Below are 17,848 nucleotides of genomic sequence, written 5' to 3' on the forward strand. Positions count from 1 at the left end.
TGGGGGTGGGAGTGTTTTCCAAGAAATGCAACTCTTCCTTGCAAGGTGTTAGAGCCAAGGAGGCTACACTGGGTGAAATTCTTAAAGATTACTGAGCTTTTTGGTGAGAGGTTGGGCAGTTAGGCCCCACTATACCAAAGCAACAAGAACTGAACTGTAGAGTAACAGCCTAAAGTACGTGAGTTTAAAGTGTGCTGCCCCTTCTCAAGACTAACACCATCACTATCCTAGCCCAAAGCACCTATTTAGATTAGCTAGAATGTCCAACTTGCCTTAATGTTGCTTAGACTAAACTTGTTTGGGCATGACTTTTGTGGTGTGACTTGACAGCTGAATCCTAGCTGTGCAGTAATGTGTTCAAGTTCCTGGTTCTTAACTTCAGCCCTTACTCCTTCACAGGCACCAGGATCATCTACGACCGAAAGTTCCTGCTGGAGTGCAAGAACTCACCCATTGCCCGGACGCCTCCCTGCTGCCTCCCTCAGATTCCCGGGGTCACAACTCCCCCAGCAGTCCCACCCTCCAAGCTGGAGTTGCTGAAGGAACAGAAGCAGACAGAGGAAGAGATAACCGGTAAGAAAGTGAGACTAGCAACTAAATGCATCTGTGAAGTAGAGTTGGGGTTCAATTCCAAGAGGGGTTCCTGTACTAACTGGGCTTACAAAAAGTTAGGAAGAGTAACTGCTCTCTTGACTTCTCTCCCCAGATGACGAACAATTTGAAATGGACATGTGATCCAATGCAAGTTGACCTGCGTGGAGTTACAGAAGGATCCCTTATGCCACTGTTGCTACCACCTCTTCTAGGGTATCCAAGGGCCAGCTGGCCTCATCTAATCTGGAAGAGTGACTTGTTGGTTCTGGGCTTCCTTTAGTTCTGAGGCAGCTGGACCAGGGATAGCAGTGGGCACTTGCCAAGCCCTTAGATTTCTCTGGTCTATACATATTCCTCCCAAACCCTGGCCCTCCCCTCAGGGTTGGCACTGGGGAACAGAGTATGTCACCTTCTGGCTGCTTAGTAAAAATTCAACTAAATGCTTTGGCTCCAGTGTTCTCCTCAGTGCTCAACTCTCAGCTACAAAGTTGAGGGACCCAGCAGCCCTAATTAAGAGGCTGCAAGTCTGTTCCCAGCTCCCACTGGCGCACTTCCTGCAGCAATTAGGGCTGGAGGCAGGCTATGAGAGAAGGCTGCTGGAGTTCCCAGGCCACAACAGCAACAGCCTGAGCCCTTGGCAAGGCTCAGGCTGTTGCTGTCTTTCCTGGAAGTGAGGCCTCCAACCCCATTCATTTGTACAGTGGACTCGTGGAAGAGATGCTGCTTCAGCTAACAGCCATCCCCAGCTTCTCCCTGCCTTTTCTGCTTCCTACCTCTAAGTACCAATCCCCAGTTCAATCCTGGAAACCTTGTGCCTTTCTTCTCAGCATAACCACCAGTAGGTTCCAGTCTTTTTGGTTTTTGAAACAGGGTTTCTCTGTGTAGCCCTGACTGTCCTGGAACTTGCTCTATAAACCAGGTTGGCCTTGAACTCACAGAGATCCGCCTGCCTCTGCCTCTCAAGTGCTGGGATTAAAGGTGTGCACCACCACCGCTGGGCTAGTCTTTCTTTTTTCAGATTTATTTCTGTATACGAGTGCTCTGTCTGCATGTACGCCTGTACACCAGAAGAGGGCATCAGATCCCATTATAGAAGGTTGCCAGGCACTTGATTACTGGGACTTGAACTCCAGACCTCTGGAAGAGCAGCCAGTGTTCTTAACTGCTGAGCCACCTCTCCAGCACCCTCCCCCCAAATCTTTTCTAGCCCTTTTTAAAAAAAGAAATAGCTGGACCGGAAATACACTGTTGGTTGTGCTGAGAAGAAAGGCACAAGGTTTCCAGGATTGAACTGGGGATTGGTACTTAGAGGTAGGAAGCAGAAAAGGCAAGGAGAAGCTGGGGATGCCTAAAAGTGGCCTCAAACTCATTGGAGTACAGGGTAACTTTGAACTCCTTTCTGCCTCCATGTCTCAAATGTTAGGAACTAAGGTGTGTGCTACTACACGCAAAAGAAAGGGAGAAATCTGGTCTTTTTCTCCTTCAGTATAAACAGCAGAAACCCTAATCAATGATTCTAATAACAATGCACCAAAAATACAGCAAAAGGTGTGGTCTCTTCTGACAGGATGGTTTCCAGCTGTTTGAATCTATTCTCTGGCTGAAGTGAAATTAGCCAACAACACTGTACCACATCACAAAGAATGTGCTTCTCAGTCCAATCTTGAGAAAAGCAGGTAGCAATATGGCTATGCCCATCAAGGCCCTTCCTGATGAATGGAACAAAGAATGTTGTTCATGGGGCAGGGAAGCTGGCACCAGAAGAACCAGCCCCAGAGTGGCTCACCTTTCCGACTTCCTTTCCACCATTGAGATGTTTATTGAAATGTACATATTATGAGTAACAAGTGATCTCGCAGTGGCCCAGGTAGGTCTTTGGTCAGGCCCAACAGGACCAATAGTCTCCCTGGTGGTAATGGGAGCCAAGTGAGAAGAGGCCTTCCACACCAAGGCACAGAAGATCATGTGAGTGAGTCTGGGGAGCCCCCAAGATTAGGAAGACTGTTGGAAGCCTGGTACTGGTTCTCAGATGCCACTGTAGATTTCTCTTGTTCGGCCTCTTCTGAAGACAGACTCTTCTTTTCTGCAATTAATCTTTTAACTCCCACCATCCACTGACTGACCTCAGTCACGTGGTCAACCATGAGTGAGCGGTGAATGTCATCTGCTGCATCCCACTGGTGGTGTGAAAGTTCTGAGGAGAGACGGCTTGAGCAAGCAGATGGCAGGAAAAGTCATGTCTTCCACCCCTCCCCTCCCAATCAGTAAAAACCTCTTCACCTGTCAGTTCAGCCATCCATAGCAGGATAAAGGGCCCCACACATACCTTGCACTAGTAGCGCCATCCTTTTCTTTACAGGTATTGACAGCTTTCCTCCAGCCCACTGTTCCTGAAGCAGTGCCAGGCGTCGGCTGATGTCATCATATACCTGCTTCTGAGACAGAAACCCATCCAACTCAGTGTTGCCAGTATGTGCTTTGTCTGGCTCACCAGTTTGACTCATGGTCATTAGAGTTCATATTCCTTTACCCAAAGGTTAGAGGTTTCCCGCCTCCCACTACCGATACGATGAAACCTATGGATCTCCTCCAAAGACAAAAGACACACATGATGAGAATTTTAAATTTTCAGTGCCTCCTCATCCCCTCAGAGACCCATCTTAATGTTACTGTTCAAATAAGGAAAACATGACCAAAGGTGGGACTGCCATGCTACATCCCCTTTCTTTAATCCCTTGTCTCCAGAGAACCGAAGAACCCTCATACAAAGTTTGTCTATCTCTTCCAGACTGAGCACAGAAACAACAGAGTACACTCTGAATGGCCTCAAGTTACAAAAATAAATAAGCTTATAATTCACTAATAGGAATTAAATACAACTCATTCCCACAAAGCCTCTATTATGGGCTGGTCCTTCAAAAGTCCTGAGACTCCCTCTGACATCGGTATTTTCCTGGAAAGACTTTAGGAGATTCCTTAAGGGCCCATCAGAAGCTCTGTCTGTAAGAACCATATTTGATTGGATAGAAGTCCTTTCCACCACTTGAAGTGCCAGGGCGTACCTTTGTGTGGCCACGGCAGTCCTCCAATGCCTGTTCCAGAGGTCTCAGTACATCTTCCATCAGAGCCTCAGACTCGGTGACTGGGGAGCTTGGGGGTTCCACACCAGTAGCAGGACAAGTCCCCATAGGTGGAGGCCTGGAAGCCTTACTTGAAGGAGGTGGATGACCCACTGGAAGAGGTCCAGAAGTTTCTGAAGTTGGGGCTGAAATGTTCAAACTGGATCAAACAACAAGGCTTAGTACCCTCCCAATGATCATTTTATTCCCAATTCTCTTTACTTTGTTCACAATATCCAATCGACTATAAAATCTGATCACAGCTCCTCAACTCTTACCTCCTATTTCCCTTTTTTATTGTATAAACCAAAGCATGTTAGGAACCAAACTCAAGTCCTCTAGAACAGCAAGTACTCTTAGCCACTGAGACATTTCTCCAGTCCCCCATTATAATTTAACACTTTTCATGGACAGAATTTAAATGGTACAGAAAACTGCATTTCTCCACTCTTCAAAAATAAACATTTTCCCCAGCACTCAAGAGGCAGAACCGGACGGATCTCTAGGAGTTTGAGGCCAGCCTGGTCTACAGAGTGAGTTCCAGGAAAGGCACAAAGCTACACATTTTGAAAAACCAAAAAAATAAACATTTTTATAGTTCTAAACTTCACTTCCTTTCCTGTTTCTAGCCATGCCTCTTACTTCACTGGTAGTCATCAAATGGGATTTTTTGCTGCTGTTTTAGACAGTTTCACTCTAGCCTAGGCTGGCCTCAAACTTGTGGCACTCATCCTACCTTGGCTTCCTGAATACTGACACCACCATGCTCAGGAACTCTTCACTGGTCCTTTTAATCTACCTGTCATCCGTTGTAGCCACCTTCCTTCCTCAGAAGGTGCTTGTTCCTATTAAAGGGCATCTCTCCAATCCTATTTTGCAGCCCAGTCCTTCTTTAGGCCTCCCTCCTATGGTTATTTCTTTTCTCCCTTAGGATCAGTTCTTGGCCTTTGCTCTATCATCCCATGAATGTATAAATGGGCTGTATTATTTGCTACCAAAATCCCTTTACTTTCTATTTTATTTGTTTTTTTTTAGACAAGGTCTGAAAATCCACACCCTCTCCTTTGGGGACAATGTCATTACATCAAATCAAATATTGCATCCCACCACCTCCAAAACTGTCTTCCAACTCTCCACTAAAAAGCAAAACAAGCCGGGCGGTGGTGGCGCACGCCTTTAATCCCAGCACTCGGGAGGCAGAGCCAGGTGGATCTCTGTGAGTTCGAGGCCAGCCTGGACTACCAAGTGAGTCCCAGGAAAGGCGCAAAGCTACACAGAGGAACCCTGTCTCGAAAAACAAAACAAACAAACAAAAAAAAAAAAAAAAAAAACGCAAAACAAAACATCATTTTTGGAGCACTCTAAACCAGGCAAAGTTATTCTCACCTCAGCGTTAGCACTTACCTGTTTCTTTTGCTTGAAATGTTTTTTGCATCTTTTAATGCCTTTTAGTCACATTCCGTGTTTGCTCAAATAACAACCCCGACACCTTAGTTACCTGGAGAGCATTGCTTCCCCCTGTTTTCAGAGTCCCTACCAAGACATTTTAGCTTGTTCACTGCGTTTCACTCCTGTGGAGCACTCAAACGGTTCCTGGCTCTTGCTAGAAAAGTGCTCAGTAGATACCAATTAAACAAATGAGTAAGTACCACAGTCTGAGATGCTTATAACACAAAGACCATAGGATCCTGGGAAGAGATCCAGACAGGAAACATTTGAAAACAGTCTGAATGAGCGTAGTCCTTAGTCTAATATACCATTTACTGACCAGGACTGCAGAAAGAACGGGCTCGGAAAGCGCCTGCGCTGTGCCTCTTACTGGATCCCAACCCCTCTCCTAATCGAGTCCTTGGAAGAAGAAAACAGGCCGATGGGACAGGTTTAACCCAGACACCAACTTTCCGTACAGGATTCCGCCCACGGCCCTTACGCACCTCTAGGGGATCCATCCTGCGGGGCTGCGACCCTCTTAGTAAGGGGCGTGCGTCTGGGTCCACCAGTCTGAGTCTGCAGCCCGTAAGAGAACTGCGGAGGGTCGTTCCAGCCGCGTTCCTTATTGCCTGCGAAGGCAAGGAAGTGTGTGAAACGAGACCGACCAGGAACCCCGTGGAGGCTACTCTGGGGTCGGGGGGAGTCGGAAGAGTTCGCACCGAGTACCCCCCAGCCCGCTCACCCGGCTTCACGTAAAGCTCCGCCATCTCCACTTCCGCACCGCCAGCGGGGCAGCGCGTCACTTCCGGGGCGGTAGCTCGCTCACTCACTCACTTCAGCCTTTGCCGGACGGTCTAGGAGCAGCCTAGAGAGCTGGGCACCAGTTCCTTCAAGGACAACTGGAGGCCTTGTCACAGGGCACCAAGCAGGTAGGTTTTTCTGATGGCGCCTAGTTTGCTCTCAGGAGCAAATTCAAACACCTTAAGTACCCGCTGGACCTAACCACGTCAACCTCTGCAAGTTCGCCTATCAGCAGACTGCCCTGCCCAATTTTTACATTTGCTCTAGGCGTACTAACAAGAGCTTCTTCAGCACTCAAATAAGTCAACTCTTGAGAAGTCTTCTGAAATGCCTTGGACAAGTCTCATCTGAGCTCCCACAACCCTCTGGTAGTTCCTGGTATCTTCTGCTTCTCTGATTTGGTCGTTTCTCCCCTGAAAGTCTCAGGAGGAATAGTAACAAATATGCTACTTCATTATCTGACACAGAAAAAATCCGTAAAAAAAAGTGTTTGCTGAATGAATGTAGTCAGATTTCCATTATGAACCATGCCCTCATGACTAAAGGCAGTCACCAACACCAATCATGTACCCACCTCACACAGGCTGATTGGCCCCAACATTATCCCATGTCTAATATACTCACAACTAGTGAGGTCACTGAGGGACTTTTATTTGCACTGATTCTGCTATAAAGTTGCTGAGGTAGAGCCAATTGTCCAGGGTTGGACAGGAGCAAGGAACAAATGGACCCAAGGAAAAGGGCGCCAGGGGCCTAAGTTATAGTGCAGGGCCTCTCAGTCATCCATATAAACAACGAACTTGTTAATAAATACAGGGGAGGCAAGGTTCAGGGATAGGTAGGAAGGTGAGCGGCTACAGAACCCTGGAGGCTGGAGGAATATAGAGCCTCCTTCCCCAGCCTCTAAGATCAATTCAGGACATATGGAGAAGAGAAGGTTTTAGCCTGAAGGCATCAAGAAATGAGAAGACGCCCCTCTTTCGAGGAGCTGCTCCAGTCCCCCCAACCCCTCCTTTGAATAGGGGGGGAGGCAGGGAGCCACCAGGGGAGTCCATGGAGCTGGTCCGCTTGAGCCGAAGGCGGGCACGGGCCTGGGCACCCCAGGCCTTACCCCGAGCTGCTGAGGCCACCAGACACTTCTGGTATTGAACCTAGGAAGAAGGGGGAGTGTGAGTATCCAGCTTTCTGTCCTTGGACAACTGAAAGCTTCTCTAAGGCAGGTAACTGGCCGAGAATTCGGTCTGATATCATGTCCATAGTCATGTCTTTGGTCCCTATAGCAACAACAAAAACATGACGTTTACTGTGCACTTAAGGAAAGCTAGACACTGTGTCAGGTGCTTTACACTATAATTTAACCTAGTTAGTTGTGAGGGATTGCTGTACTCATCTTGCAAATGAAGATACCAAGGTTCAGAGATAAATGATTTGCCTGAGGCAGTGGTTCTCAACCTGTGTGTGTGGCGTGTGTGTGTGTGTGTGTGTGTGTGTGTGTGTGTGTGTGTGTCACATATCAGATATCCTACATAACAGATTTCATTTACTTACATTATAAATAATCATATTTATATTACAGTAGCAAAATTACAGTTACAAAGTACCAATGAAATCACTTTATGGTGGGAGATCACTACAATATGAGGAACTGTATTAAAGGATCGCTGCATTAGGAAGATTGAGAACCACTGGTCTAAGTCAAACAAATAGAAAATGTTAGTTGTGGCATTCAGTTGTTCAGCTACAAAGCTTGCACTTTGTTTTTTGGTTTTTCGAGACACAGTTTCTCTGTGCAGGCTTAGCTATCCTGGAACTCACTCTGTAGACCAGGCTGGCCTGGAAAACTCAAAGATCCACCTGCCTCTGCCTCCCGAGTGCTGGGATTAAAGGTGTATGCAACCACTACCTGGCCAAAGCTTGCACTCTTAACTATACCTACCAGAAGAGACTCTCCTCCATCTCTCACTGTTCTGTAACAATATCTGGCAAAACAGATTCTCTAGTGAAGAGAAAGTCTATAAACCAAACTCATTCCCAAAATAACTGCCAATTCAAACTCGTATTTAAATTACTCAGAGCAGATACTAATTACTTAGCCTTCCTACCTCCTCTTGTTTACCTGCACTGAGCTTAAGTAGGTAAAATCTACAGATCTCACTTTACTGTCCTGCTTAAAATCCTTCAACTCAGTGCCCCAGGCTAATCTATAAGGTTCTCATGACCTGTTTCTGTCATTCTTTCTGTTCTCATCTAGCATCACATCCTCTTGCAGACCACGTACACCATGTTCTTCAGGACTCTAACACACTAACTTCTCTCTCCTGTCTACTCCTGAGGTTCTCTGCTATCTCTGCCCTATGTCTCTTCACCTGGGACACTTCTTTGGGTACCTTTTCTTTTCCCCCTTCAGGTGGCCTTTCTGCCTTTTAAGGAAGCATCTCCACCATCATGTGGTGTGTAAATTGTTTTGGATGTGTTTCTGCTCTGTTCTGTGATGGCAAAGGCTGTGTGTACCTCCTATGTCAATGAATTCTCCAGGATTAATTATAGTAGATACCCATTTGCTGAATGAATAAGTGAACTGAATTAATGTAGCGCAAGCATCCTACATTCAAATGCCCACATACACCAAGAAGTATGTTGAATCAGTCAAATAGTGCCCACTCTGTATAGCACAATTTCACCCACATGCTGAAAGGTGTTATGTAAGTATGCCCATGAGTGTTTGTGCGTGTGTACCTTGTATTAGTATTCCCTGTACTTTAAGAAATCAGAAACAGCAGTTATTATGTGAAATGCCCTAGACTTTGAAGTATTGGTAACCAACACAAAACTTAGCAAAAACAGCATTAAGAGCCAGATATACCTGTGAACCAAACCTGGCCCTGGGATCGCTGGGTTGTGATTTAAGTGGAGCTGCCCGTCTTGAGCCTACTCCATAGTACAGAGCAGCTGCCAGGAAAACCCCCTCCCATTCCCATTCCATCCCTAACTCACCATACAGGCAGCTTGCACAGCTTCAGAGAGTCCCCCAGCATGAGGCTGGCACCAGAAGGCTGCGCACTGGAAGCTCTGACAACCAAGGTCAGCGATGAGGCCAAAGGTATGTGGATCACGACCAACACCAATAAAGGTTACAAGGCGCACAGGGCACTGCCACAGTGGCTCTTCCTCTGCACTGGCCTCTGCCTGCCCACACAAAGCCTAATCACTATAGAGTTAAGCAAAGGCCAAACCCTATACTTCCAGAACCAAGAAAAGACACACCCCCACCTCAGCATGTCTGCTCACCCTCCAAAGCCCCAGACTTCGACCTCTTGTGGTACCTGAATGGGATGTGCAGTCATCAGAGAGTCAGACACACTGAGCACAGCAGGGACCCAGGTTTTCTGGTCCCCCCGGGCAGTGAGGATACCAATGGCCTCATTCAGCACATCCATACCTGAGGAGACATGCCTACTGTGCTGTCTGGCTTGGATAGAAAGGGTCTGCAGGGAGTTTCTAGGACCCTTTAATTAACTTGGGATTCAGAAAGATGGAGAAAGAATAGTTGGGGCTGAGCTTGGAATTCTGAGTTGGAAGCAAGGGTTTATCTCTAACTATATAAGGCCATGCAAGAACTCTAAGACTCAATACAGTATAGATCTCACCTCACCCATTTTCCCTTTCCTAACACATCCGAGCCCATCCAGCCCCCAGTCCTCACCCATGGCTTTGTTGACTGGTAGGATCCCCATGTACAGTGCCTCATACTTCTGAGCAGCCTGGCTCACTGCATCCAGCAATTCCACTGAAATACACATATCAAGCACCAATCTAGCATAGAAACTCAATTGCCCCTTTCCCCACCCTTCCTGTGGTATAGTTTAGGACTACACTACTATGTACAGGTTTCGCTATGTAACCAGCTCTGGCTGGCCTAGAACTTATGATGAACAGGCTGGCCTTAAACTTGTGACAGTAGTCCTATTTCTGCCTTCCAAGTGCTAGAATTACAGGCATGCCTCACCATGCCTAGCTTCTCTACCCTAATGAATGAGCCAGGTCTCAAGCTAGAGCTGTTGCTTGTGGAAGAAAACCTGGAGATGTACCTTCAATTCACTGCTTTGGATCTTGGATCTAGACTCTCTCTCCAGGGAGAACCTAAATAGCCAGGAACCCCAGACCTTCCATCTTTCCCTCAAGCAGCCTGATGTTGCAATCAGTGCAGCGAGCCCTTTCCCATACCTTGCCTCGGGAAGTCTTCAGGGGAAATAGGATCTGGAGAACAGCAAGCAGCTTCTCCACTGACTCCTACTCTCTCTGACAGGATCTAAAAGACAGTGCAGCCAGCATGAGGCACACAGAAAGAAAGAGAAGTCAGGACACCCTATCCCAACTCCATATTCCCTGCCCACCACTGGCCCTCACCTGTGCACAGAGTCCCTGTAGGGCACTTGCAATGGCCTTTGCAGGCACATCACAGCGAAACACATGGCACTTGAGCATACAGCTGTCTTTCTCACCCGCAACAAAGGCAAAGTCCCTGGCAGGGGCAGGGATAAGGCTGGTTAGGGGCAGGGGCTTCTGAGTGCCTGTAAGAAGCTTCTAAAGTTAGGTTAAAGATATGGCACAGTTGGAATGGGGAAGTTAGGGATAGGGCTCAGAGTACCTAGTTGTCACATACATACCTGTCACTGTTCCAGAAGCATGTGGGAGCACAGGATAAAATCAGCCCAGCCTCTCAGACTCTCCCCTATCTGTCCCTGCTGAGCTGGGCCCACCCACCCCAACCAGGACTGAACCAGGCAGGGAAGGCCATGCTGGGTCCACATCAGAGGATCTGTGTCCAAGGGTTCAGCATCAGTGGGGATCACAGCCTGCAAGGGGGGAAGGTGATGCAACTCTCGCTTGGGGGAACGCAGAGTCCTCACCGGCCCTTGGAGCTGCCCACACCCCAGACACGGATGTGAACCAGAGGCTGACAGTGGATCAGACTGTGGTCCAAGGGATTCACCAGGCTCATGGCATCTTTCTTCAGGATCATCAACATGTTCTGGCCCTGCCAAGGACAGAGAGCTGACAGCTGAAAACGGCTAACACGGCAAACAAGCAATTCAGGGAAAACGTACTTTGCTAAGCCATTGGCATTCTGAACCCCTAGGGAAATAAAACAACTCACCTCACCCCAGGCCCCATCATGGGGCTGGCTCCGGTTGCGAGTCTGAGCAAGCTGCTGGATACAGTTATTGACAGCAATACTGCTCTTCCCTGGTGCCAGGTCCTCCTCAGGTACCTCTACCCAGCCTAGAGATCGGACTGCAAAGCACTAACCGGATAGGGAAAAAGAAGTGACCAGATGTGAAGTGGATGATACAGGATCCATACAGATAAACTCTGGTAGTCCTATTCTTGACACTTAATCAACCCCGCTCATTATCATTCCACCCCTGACCTTTCCCTTGACATCTACGTAATGTCTTAAACTGGCCCTCAGGTCCAAACACTACCTTAGCTCCCGGCTCCAGGCTCCGGACATAGGAATCTTCACCATACCATGTTAGAGAGTTACTGGAACAGAGTGGAGCCAGTAAAAGGATTAGGATTCCTACATTAGGGGCAATGGTGAAACCTAGCCTACTTGATCAAACACAGAATTTGGGACAAGAACCAAAATATAGCACCACAAATGCAAACTCAGAAAAAAAGGAAGACCCAGAGCATAGTACATTAACAAAATGAGTTTAAAAATTGAAGAAATCCAGGACACAAGTCACAAGCATAAACTAAAAGACATAAATATGGACATGAATTAAAGATATGGACCAAAAACTCAAACTAGAACAAGAGATTCTAGAACACAAATAGGGACACCCCCCAAAAGAAGTCAATGGACAGGGTCTATTAGAACATGATGGGCCAGGACAGAGAACACAGAACATAGAGCTAATGATAAGAACTTGGAACAGACAAAATTCAAAATACTCAAGAGTCAAGAACATGGGACAAAGCCAAGCACAAACAGAGCCCCAAACGGGCAGAGTCCAGAACCACAGTTTTTGGCTTTTGAGACAGGGTTTCTCTGTGTAGTTTTGGTGCCTGTCCTGGATCTCACTCTGTAGACCAGGCTAGTCTCTAATTCACAGAGATCCACCTGGCTCTGCCTCCACCACCACCCGCCCAGAACCACAGTTTAAAAGCAAATTGTGGAGGCAGGCGCTGTATCATCTGTGTGAGTTCCAGGCCAGCCTGGTCTACACAATGAGTTCCAGGCCAGTTAGGACTACATACACAGTGAGACCTGAGACCCTATCTCAAAAAAAAAAAAAAAAAAAAAAAGTAGATTGTGGGTACAGCTTCATTCTTCTGAGTGCCACAGTAACCCCCAAGGCTTTCATTTGGCCAAGGCCACCCCTGTTACCTCCGGTTCAATGAACTGTCCAGGCTGGAGAAGGATCTCCCCTTGGGGGGTCGAAGTTCCCAAATCCCCTCCGTCCCCTATGGAGTAGAGGATAGTCACTGTAGCAGCAGCCTAGGTCCCACACATGAGCTCAGGCCCCCTCCTCTGGTTCTACCTACCGTTCCTGGGTCCTCTGCACCTCCTAGTTCCCAGGTTGGGCGCTGCCACTGAGTGCTACCGCTGGGTACATGCCAATAATAAGTACCTGCAGCATCACGAATCTTTCTCCAGCCAGGGGGTAATCCTGTCTCCCCCTCCAGATTTTGGTCCCCCCACAAGTCATCTATAGGAACAAGGGATTAAATCAAGGGGGCATATTTCTCGTGAGTTCCCAACAATACCGCCATAACCCTCCCCTCCATCCCACAGGAGACAGCCCTAAATCTAGACCTCAACTCCCCAGTCGTAAAGACAGCACACGCAAGGATCAAGGTTCACTTATCCCCCGGTTCTCATTCCCCCGAGACGCCACCACCCCCACCCCGTGTTTGAGCCTCGGGTAGCCTTCTTCCACCCCTCATATCCCCTCCGTTTTTGGTCCTCCCAGCCGGACCCTCGGTGCACACCATCGCAGTTGACCAGAATGATGGCCAGCATATAATCCTTGCCCAACATAGCCTCTGACGGCCTGCGCTCTCAGCCCAGGGCGACCTCCGGAGCTGCGGGGCCCAAAAGCCCAGCCTCTGCGCCGGAGACCGCCGGGCCAACTGGCGCCGCGCAAACACGGGGCGGGACTGGGCCGGCCTTGGGGGAGGGCGGAGGCGGGCCTGAGCTGCCTGCGCCGCGGCGTCTGGGTCCCCGCGTCCTCGCGTGTTTCGGTGCGTGTGTCCTACGAAGCGCACCGGCCCTACGAACTCCGCACCCGCAGGCCGCTGGGAGTTCCTCAGACGGCAGGCGGAAAACGGGCGAGGACGTGCACTATGTGCACCGGGGCGCGGATGAGATCATCCGCGCGGTGCATGAGATCATCACGCCACGACCTTTCCCCGCGCGCGCACACAGCCGAGGACCAGGCGGGAGGGGTCCGGGGGCCGTATCTGCCCTCGCAGCCTGGAGCCACTCGGAAAACGCCCCGCCTCCCCCTTCCGCCCGCCCCGCCCGAAATGCCCCGGAAGTGCGTCTGCCCTCAGTAAAGATGGAAGTAGCCTTTGACACAGGGAGGCGGGGCTGCGCGTGCGCAACAAGTCCGGCGGGGGAAAGATGGCGGATGACAAGGTGAGTGGAAAGCGAGGGCTGCTTCGGTCGGTGTGGTTTTTCAGATTCCTTAACCTTTTTAGATTTGAGCAGAGACGACAGGGGTCATTCACGTTTTGTCCCTGGGCTCCTGTCAACCGCCTCAACAGGAGGGGGCTTCAGGCGAAGGGCTACCCTTCTGGGAACCGACACGGTACCTCGGCGTGAGCACACGTTCAAATGTGTTCACTGTAGCAATCCTCGTTCCGGCCGTTGTCTAGCCCCTGAAGTCTCCCTTCCAGAGACAGCATTTCCATCCCACCCCTTACCGCCACCCTCATTCGGCTCTTCTCGCTCACTCGTTGGATTTCCTTCTCACGTGCCACCAGACAGAGTCTTCTAACCACACTCTTGCTGCAGGCATTCACGACACATCCACGTCGTCTCTCATTCAGTTTGAAACGGCCTAAGCAGGTACCAGGTTAGCCTTGAACTGTACCGGAAACCCATTCTTCTCAGTTGGTCTAGAAGCCCAGCATCACCCACAGATGTATCCATAGCCTGCCAGTTTCTCCGTCAGATACTGGGACACAGCAGTGGAAGCTGACTAATGGCCATTTTCAGCAAGCTTGTACTTCCATCAATAGTACTTCCTTCATAAAGCTAACTGGAAGTTCCTCTGCTTGCTCTGTGATTCTGTAGAATTATAAATTCCTGGTGCAGCCGGGAGGCGGTGGCGCATGCCTTTAATCCCAGCACTCAGGAGGCAGCGGCAGGCGGATCTCTGTGGGTTCGAGGCCAGCCTGGTCTACAGAGCGAGCTCCAGGACAGGCACCAAAACTACACAGAGAAACCCTGTCTCGAAAAAAAAAAAAAAAAGTTCCTGATGCACATTGTCACCTCCCTGGCCCCCATGTGAGGGCTTAGCTTTCCAGTGTCTGTCTTCCTTTATCATGGCCATCTCAGGGAGGTTTTGTAGGAAGAGATTTATTTGGTTCTTCCCATCATCCCTCCCACAGCTCACCTAGTTCCTAGCCTCTGATAAAATTGAGCAGGGCATGGGACTGACTGGGTCAAGTCTGCTGGAGCCAGCCTCTCCCTTGTCCTAGGATTCTCTGCCCAAGCTTAAGGACCTGACATTTCTCAAGAAGCAGCTGGAGCGCCTACAGAAGCGTGTGGAGGATGAAGTCAACAGTGGTGTAGGCCAGGTAAGGCCCCCAGTTGCTCTTGGGAATGTTGAATAGGAGATAGAGTTTTATTGTAGCAAATGGGCATTGAGGGCTCAAGAAAAATCTCCCTGCAAGGGGGGGCGGGGTGGAGAGCACTTGAACTGGGTATTGTGGTGCACACAAGTTCAAGGCCAAAGTGGTCCATGTAGAGGATTGTAGGCCAGCCAGTGCTAAACACAAGAGACCTTATCTCAAAACCAACAGGGGAGGAAAGAATAGCATTTGAGCTGAGATCCTAAGTAGGTGTTAAATAGGTGAAGTGGAACTGAGCATCCCAAGTACTGGACAGACACAGCCGTGGTGATAAGCAGCAATCTGAACAGGCAGCGGGAGAAAGGCAGTTAGTTCGTAGTCATCAGAGACCCTGCTAGTAAATGAAACGGGAGAAACAGGCAGGGCTCAGGTTCCTCAGAAGCCCCTCTGGCATTCTGGCCGAATGCGTTCTGGTTAGAGCCCTCTGAACCTGGGATTCTGGTATTGTGTGACTGGGACTCTGGCATTCTTCTTCTAGCTCCAGAATTTTGAGATAATCTTTGGAGAAAAGAGGACGAGTGAGGACGAGCATGCGGTCGAATGCTCTAAGCCCATCTTAAAAAGAGAGCACGCCTGATTTCCTTCTGTGTTTTTCCCTGCAGGATGGCTCACTCTTGTCCTCCCCATTCCTCAAGGGATTCCTGGCAGGCTATGTGGTGGCCAAATTGAGGGCGTCAGCAGTGTTGGGCTTTGCGGTGGGCACTTGCACTGGCGTCTACGCAGCTCAGTCCTACGCTGTACCCAACGTGGAGAAGACGCTGAAGAACTACATTAGGTCACTACGAAAGGGGCCTGACTAGACCCTCTGGGGAAGGCAGGATGAGCGCCTTGGGCCTGCAGGTAGAGGCCTCTGTATCACGGACGCTCTCTCTGGCTCCCCCTGCTGTTGTTCATTTGCTGTCTCCACCTCTCCTGCCTCTTTCGTCCTTGCTTTTCTCCCAGCAGAGCGTGGGCAGTGGTTTGCCACCTGCACCCTGCACCCCTTCCCTCCCTAGTTCCGTGGGACTAACCCCCAAACGGCGGGACATGAGCCCTCTCTTCAAGCCCTGACTGTGGAGTGTGTGACTGACTCTGATCCTCAGTGTTCTCTCTGGTGATGTCCCACAGTTCTGCCCTCGGTTTCCTTCCAGTGTGTCCCAGTTCCTCTGTCCCTTGCTAGCTACACAGGCCACCCAGGGTCTGGTGTGGGCCATGAGTGTAGAAGATGGGGGTATGCCAGGCCTTGCCCGTCCAAGACAGGCTCGCTGGACCCTGATGCTCTTCCTGTCCACTGCCATGTATGGTGCGCATGCACCATTCTTAGCACTGTGCCACGTGGATGGCCGAGTGCCCTTCCGGCCCTCCTCAGCTGTGTTACTCACTGAGCTGACCAAACTACTCTTATGCGCCTTCTCCCTCCTGGTGGGCTGGCAAACATGGCCCCAGGGCACACCGCCCTGGCGCCAGGCTGCGCCTTTTGCACTCTCCGCCCTGCTCTATGGCGCCAACAACAACCTGGTGATCTATCTGCAGCGTTACATGGACCCCAGCACCTATCAGGTGCTGAGCAATCTCAAGATTGGAAGCACAGCTCTGTTGTACTGCCTCTGCCTTGGGCATCGCCTCTCGGCGCGTCAGGGGTTGGCACTGCTGCTGCTGATGGCTGCAGGAGCCTGCTACGCATCCGGCGGCTTTCAGGAACCTGCCGACACCCCTCCCGGCCCCCCGTCAGCAGCCGGAGCCCAGCCCATGCCCTTGCACATCACTCCACTGGGACTTGCGCTCCTCATCTTGTACTGCCTCATCTCCGGCCTGTCCTCGGTGTACACAGAACTGGTCATGAAACGACAGCGGCTGCCCCTGGCTCTTCAGAACCTCTTCCTCTACACTTTCGGGGTGATCCTGAACCTTGGACTCTATGCGGGCAGTGGCCCGGGCCCAGGCTTCTTAGAGGGCTTCTCTGGATGGGCGGTGCTTGTGGTGCTGAACCAGGCAGCAAATGGACTGCTCATGTCAGCTGTCATGAAGCATGGCAGCAGCATCACGCGCCTCTTCGTCGTGTCCTGCTCCTTGGTGGTCAACGCCCTGCTCTCGGCTGCTCTGCTGCAGCTCCAGCTCACAGCCGTCTTCTTCCTGGCCACACTGCTCATCGGCCTGGCTGTGTGCTTGTACTATGGTGGCCCCTAAGGCCCTGACCGCCCCCACCCTCACTTGTGGCTGTGTAGATTAGATGCGGCCACCAGAGCCACCTCCCACGTCACCACCACACCCCGCCCCAGCAGCCCTGTACCAAGTGCCTTGTAAGGAAAGCTAAGGTGGCCATGTTAGCCTTTGGATGTTCAGGTGGGTGAGAGTTACCCCTAGGTGGCATAAAGTGTGGGCTTGGTTAAGTAAACACCTAACTGCACCCCTGTATTCCTTCATACTGAAGAACTGGAAGCCCCAGACCCAGGCCTGGGCAGCTTGTCCCCGAGGAACCCTGCCTTGTCCTGCATGAACATGGCGACTTCAGGTCAAGTTTCGCTCTTCTCGCCTGTGTGGTCACTCCTGAAGACTCCCTGCCCCGAGGCTTGGTGCTGGCTCCTCCAGCCCAGCATGACTTCCACATCAGATACATTAGTTTGCCTGCTCCACAGCCTGTTCCTCTTACCCGGCCATTATTCTGGAAAGGTCAGAGAGGGCTGGGTCTTGACTCACTTCAGGGAACATTGTCCCTGGGCCCTGGCTTAAGCCTACACTCCTGACCCCTGTGCTAACTCGGGGGCCCTGTTGGAGCCCACTTCACCTCTGAGGCACGTAGGAGGTACTGTTTTTCCCACTCTTGCCCCCTTCTAGTGGTGTCCCAGCTCCCAACAGCCAGGAAAGGCTCTGCAGAGTAACCAGGGACCAGGTACAGAAAACGTTTATAGCTAATCAGTGTCCAACTACTTAAGCAATAAGGTCTTAATAAAGTGTTCAGGTGTAGGGTGCTTCCTACAACCATTCACATTGTCTCTGTTTTCTATGTTTCATGGATCCCCTCAAACAATTTCCCTGAGTTTCCTAAGTAATTT

The 17,848-nt window shown here is 50.2% G+C and overlaps 5 protein-coding genes across 13 annotated transcripts in view; 3 read left to right on the plus strand and 2 right to left on the minus strand.

Moving 5' to 3' along the window:
• Positions 1–1,034, plus strand: part of LOC114705084 (ankyrin repeat and KH domain-containing protein 1) — a 118,595-nt gene extending 117,561 nt beyond the window's left edge. For all 6 annotated transcript variants that reach the window (XM_028886733.2, XM_028886736.2, XM_028886734.2 and 3 more), the window contains 2 exons: positions 400–573; positions 707–1,034. In XM_028886733.2, coding sequence (XP_028742566.1) covers positions 400–573; positions 707–710 — 178 coding nt within the window. In that variant the 3' untranslated portion in view covers positions 711–1,034. The remainder of the gene's footprint in view (positions 1–399; positions 574–706) is intronic.
• Positions 1,035–2,376: 1,342 nt separating this feature from the next.
• Positions 2,377–6,317, minus strand: Sra1 (steroid receptor RNA activator 1). Of its 2 annotated transcripts, none has more exons than XM_037197086.1 (5): positions 5,887–5,972; positions 5,648–5,773; positions 3,657–3,859; positions 3,024–3,029; positions 2,377–2,788 (listed from the first exon to the last, which is right to left on the minus strand). In XM_037197086.1, the coding sequence occupies exons 1-5, from the start codon at positions 5,909–5,911 to the stop codon at positions 2,723–2,725; spliced, it is 426 nt and encodes a 141-aa protein (XP_037052981.1). In that variant the 5' UTR covers positions 5,912–5,972; the 3' UTR covers positions 2,377–2,722. The 2 variants fall into 2 exon arrangements, with proteins under 2 accessions (XP_037052981.1, XP_028742657.2); XM_028886824.2 differs by having other exon boundaries at positions 2,382–2,788; positions 2,921–3,029; positions 5,887–6,317.
• Positions 6,318–6,575: 258 nt separating this feature from the next.
• Apbb3 (amyloid beta precursor protein binding family B member 3) lies at positions 6,576–13,319 on the minus strand. Of its 2 annotated transcripts, XM_028886743.1 has the most exons (13): positions 12,948–13,319; positions 12,501–12,664; positions 12,343–12,419; positions 11,432–11,492; positions 11,104–11,250; positions 10,856–10,983; positions 10,613–10,618; positions 10,353–10,467; positions 10,170–10,254; positions 9,649–9,732; positions 9,269–9,384; positions 8,940–9,131; positions 6,576–7,096 (listed from the first exon to the last, which is right to left on the minus strand). In XM_028886743.1, exons 1-13 carry the CDS (start codon positions 12,994–12,996, stop codon positions 6,860–6,862), a joined length of 1,461 nt encoding a protein of 486 aa, XP_028742576.1. In that variant the 5' UTR covers positions 12,997–13,319; the 3' UTR covers positions 6,576–6,859. The 2 variants fall into 2 exon arrangements, with proteins under 2 accessions (XP_028742576.1, XP_028742577.1); XM_028886744.2 differs by lacking the exon at positions 10,613–10,618 and having other exon boundaries at positions 12,948–13,298.
• Slc35a4 (solute carrier family 35 member A4) lies at positions 13,179–17,781 on the plus strand. 2 transcript variants are annotated; one of them, XM_028886745.1, is made up of 3 exons: positions 13,179–13,596; positions 14,664–14,762; positions 15,419–17,781. In XM_028886745.1, the coding sequence occupies exon 3, from the start codon at positions 16,008–16,010 to the stop codon at positions 16,980–16,982; it is 975 nt and encodes a 324-aa protein (XP_028742578.1). In that variant the 5' UTR covers positions 13,179–13,596; positions 14,664–14,762; positions 15,419–16,007; the 3' UTR covers positions 16,983–17,781. The 2 variants fall into 2 exon arrangements, with proteins under 2 accessions (XP_028742578.1, XP_028742579.1); XM_028886746.2 differs by having other exon boundaries at positions 13,510–13,596; positions 14,574–14,762.
• Positions 13,582–15,616, plus strand: LOC114705128 (SLC35A4 upstream open reading frame protein). Its single transcript, XM_028886822.1, has 3 exons — positions 13,582–13,596; positions 14,664–14,762; positions 15,419–15,616. The coding sequence occupies exons 1-3, from the start codon at positions 13,582–13,584 to the stop codon at positions 15,614–15,616; spliced, it is 312 nt and encodes a 103-aa protein (XP_028742655.1).
• Positions 17,782–17,848: the final 67 nt, after the last annotated feature.

Source organism: Peromyscus leucopus, chromosome 19, assembly GCF_004664715.2.
Source record: "Peromyscus leucopus breed LL Stock chromosome 19, UCI_PerLeu_2.1, whole genome shotgun sequence".
Taxonomy (NCBI): Eukaryota; Metazoa; Chordata; class Mammalia; order Rodentia; family Cricetidae; genus Peromyscus; species Peromyscus leucopus.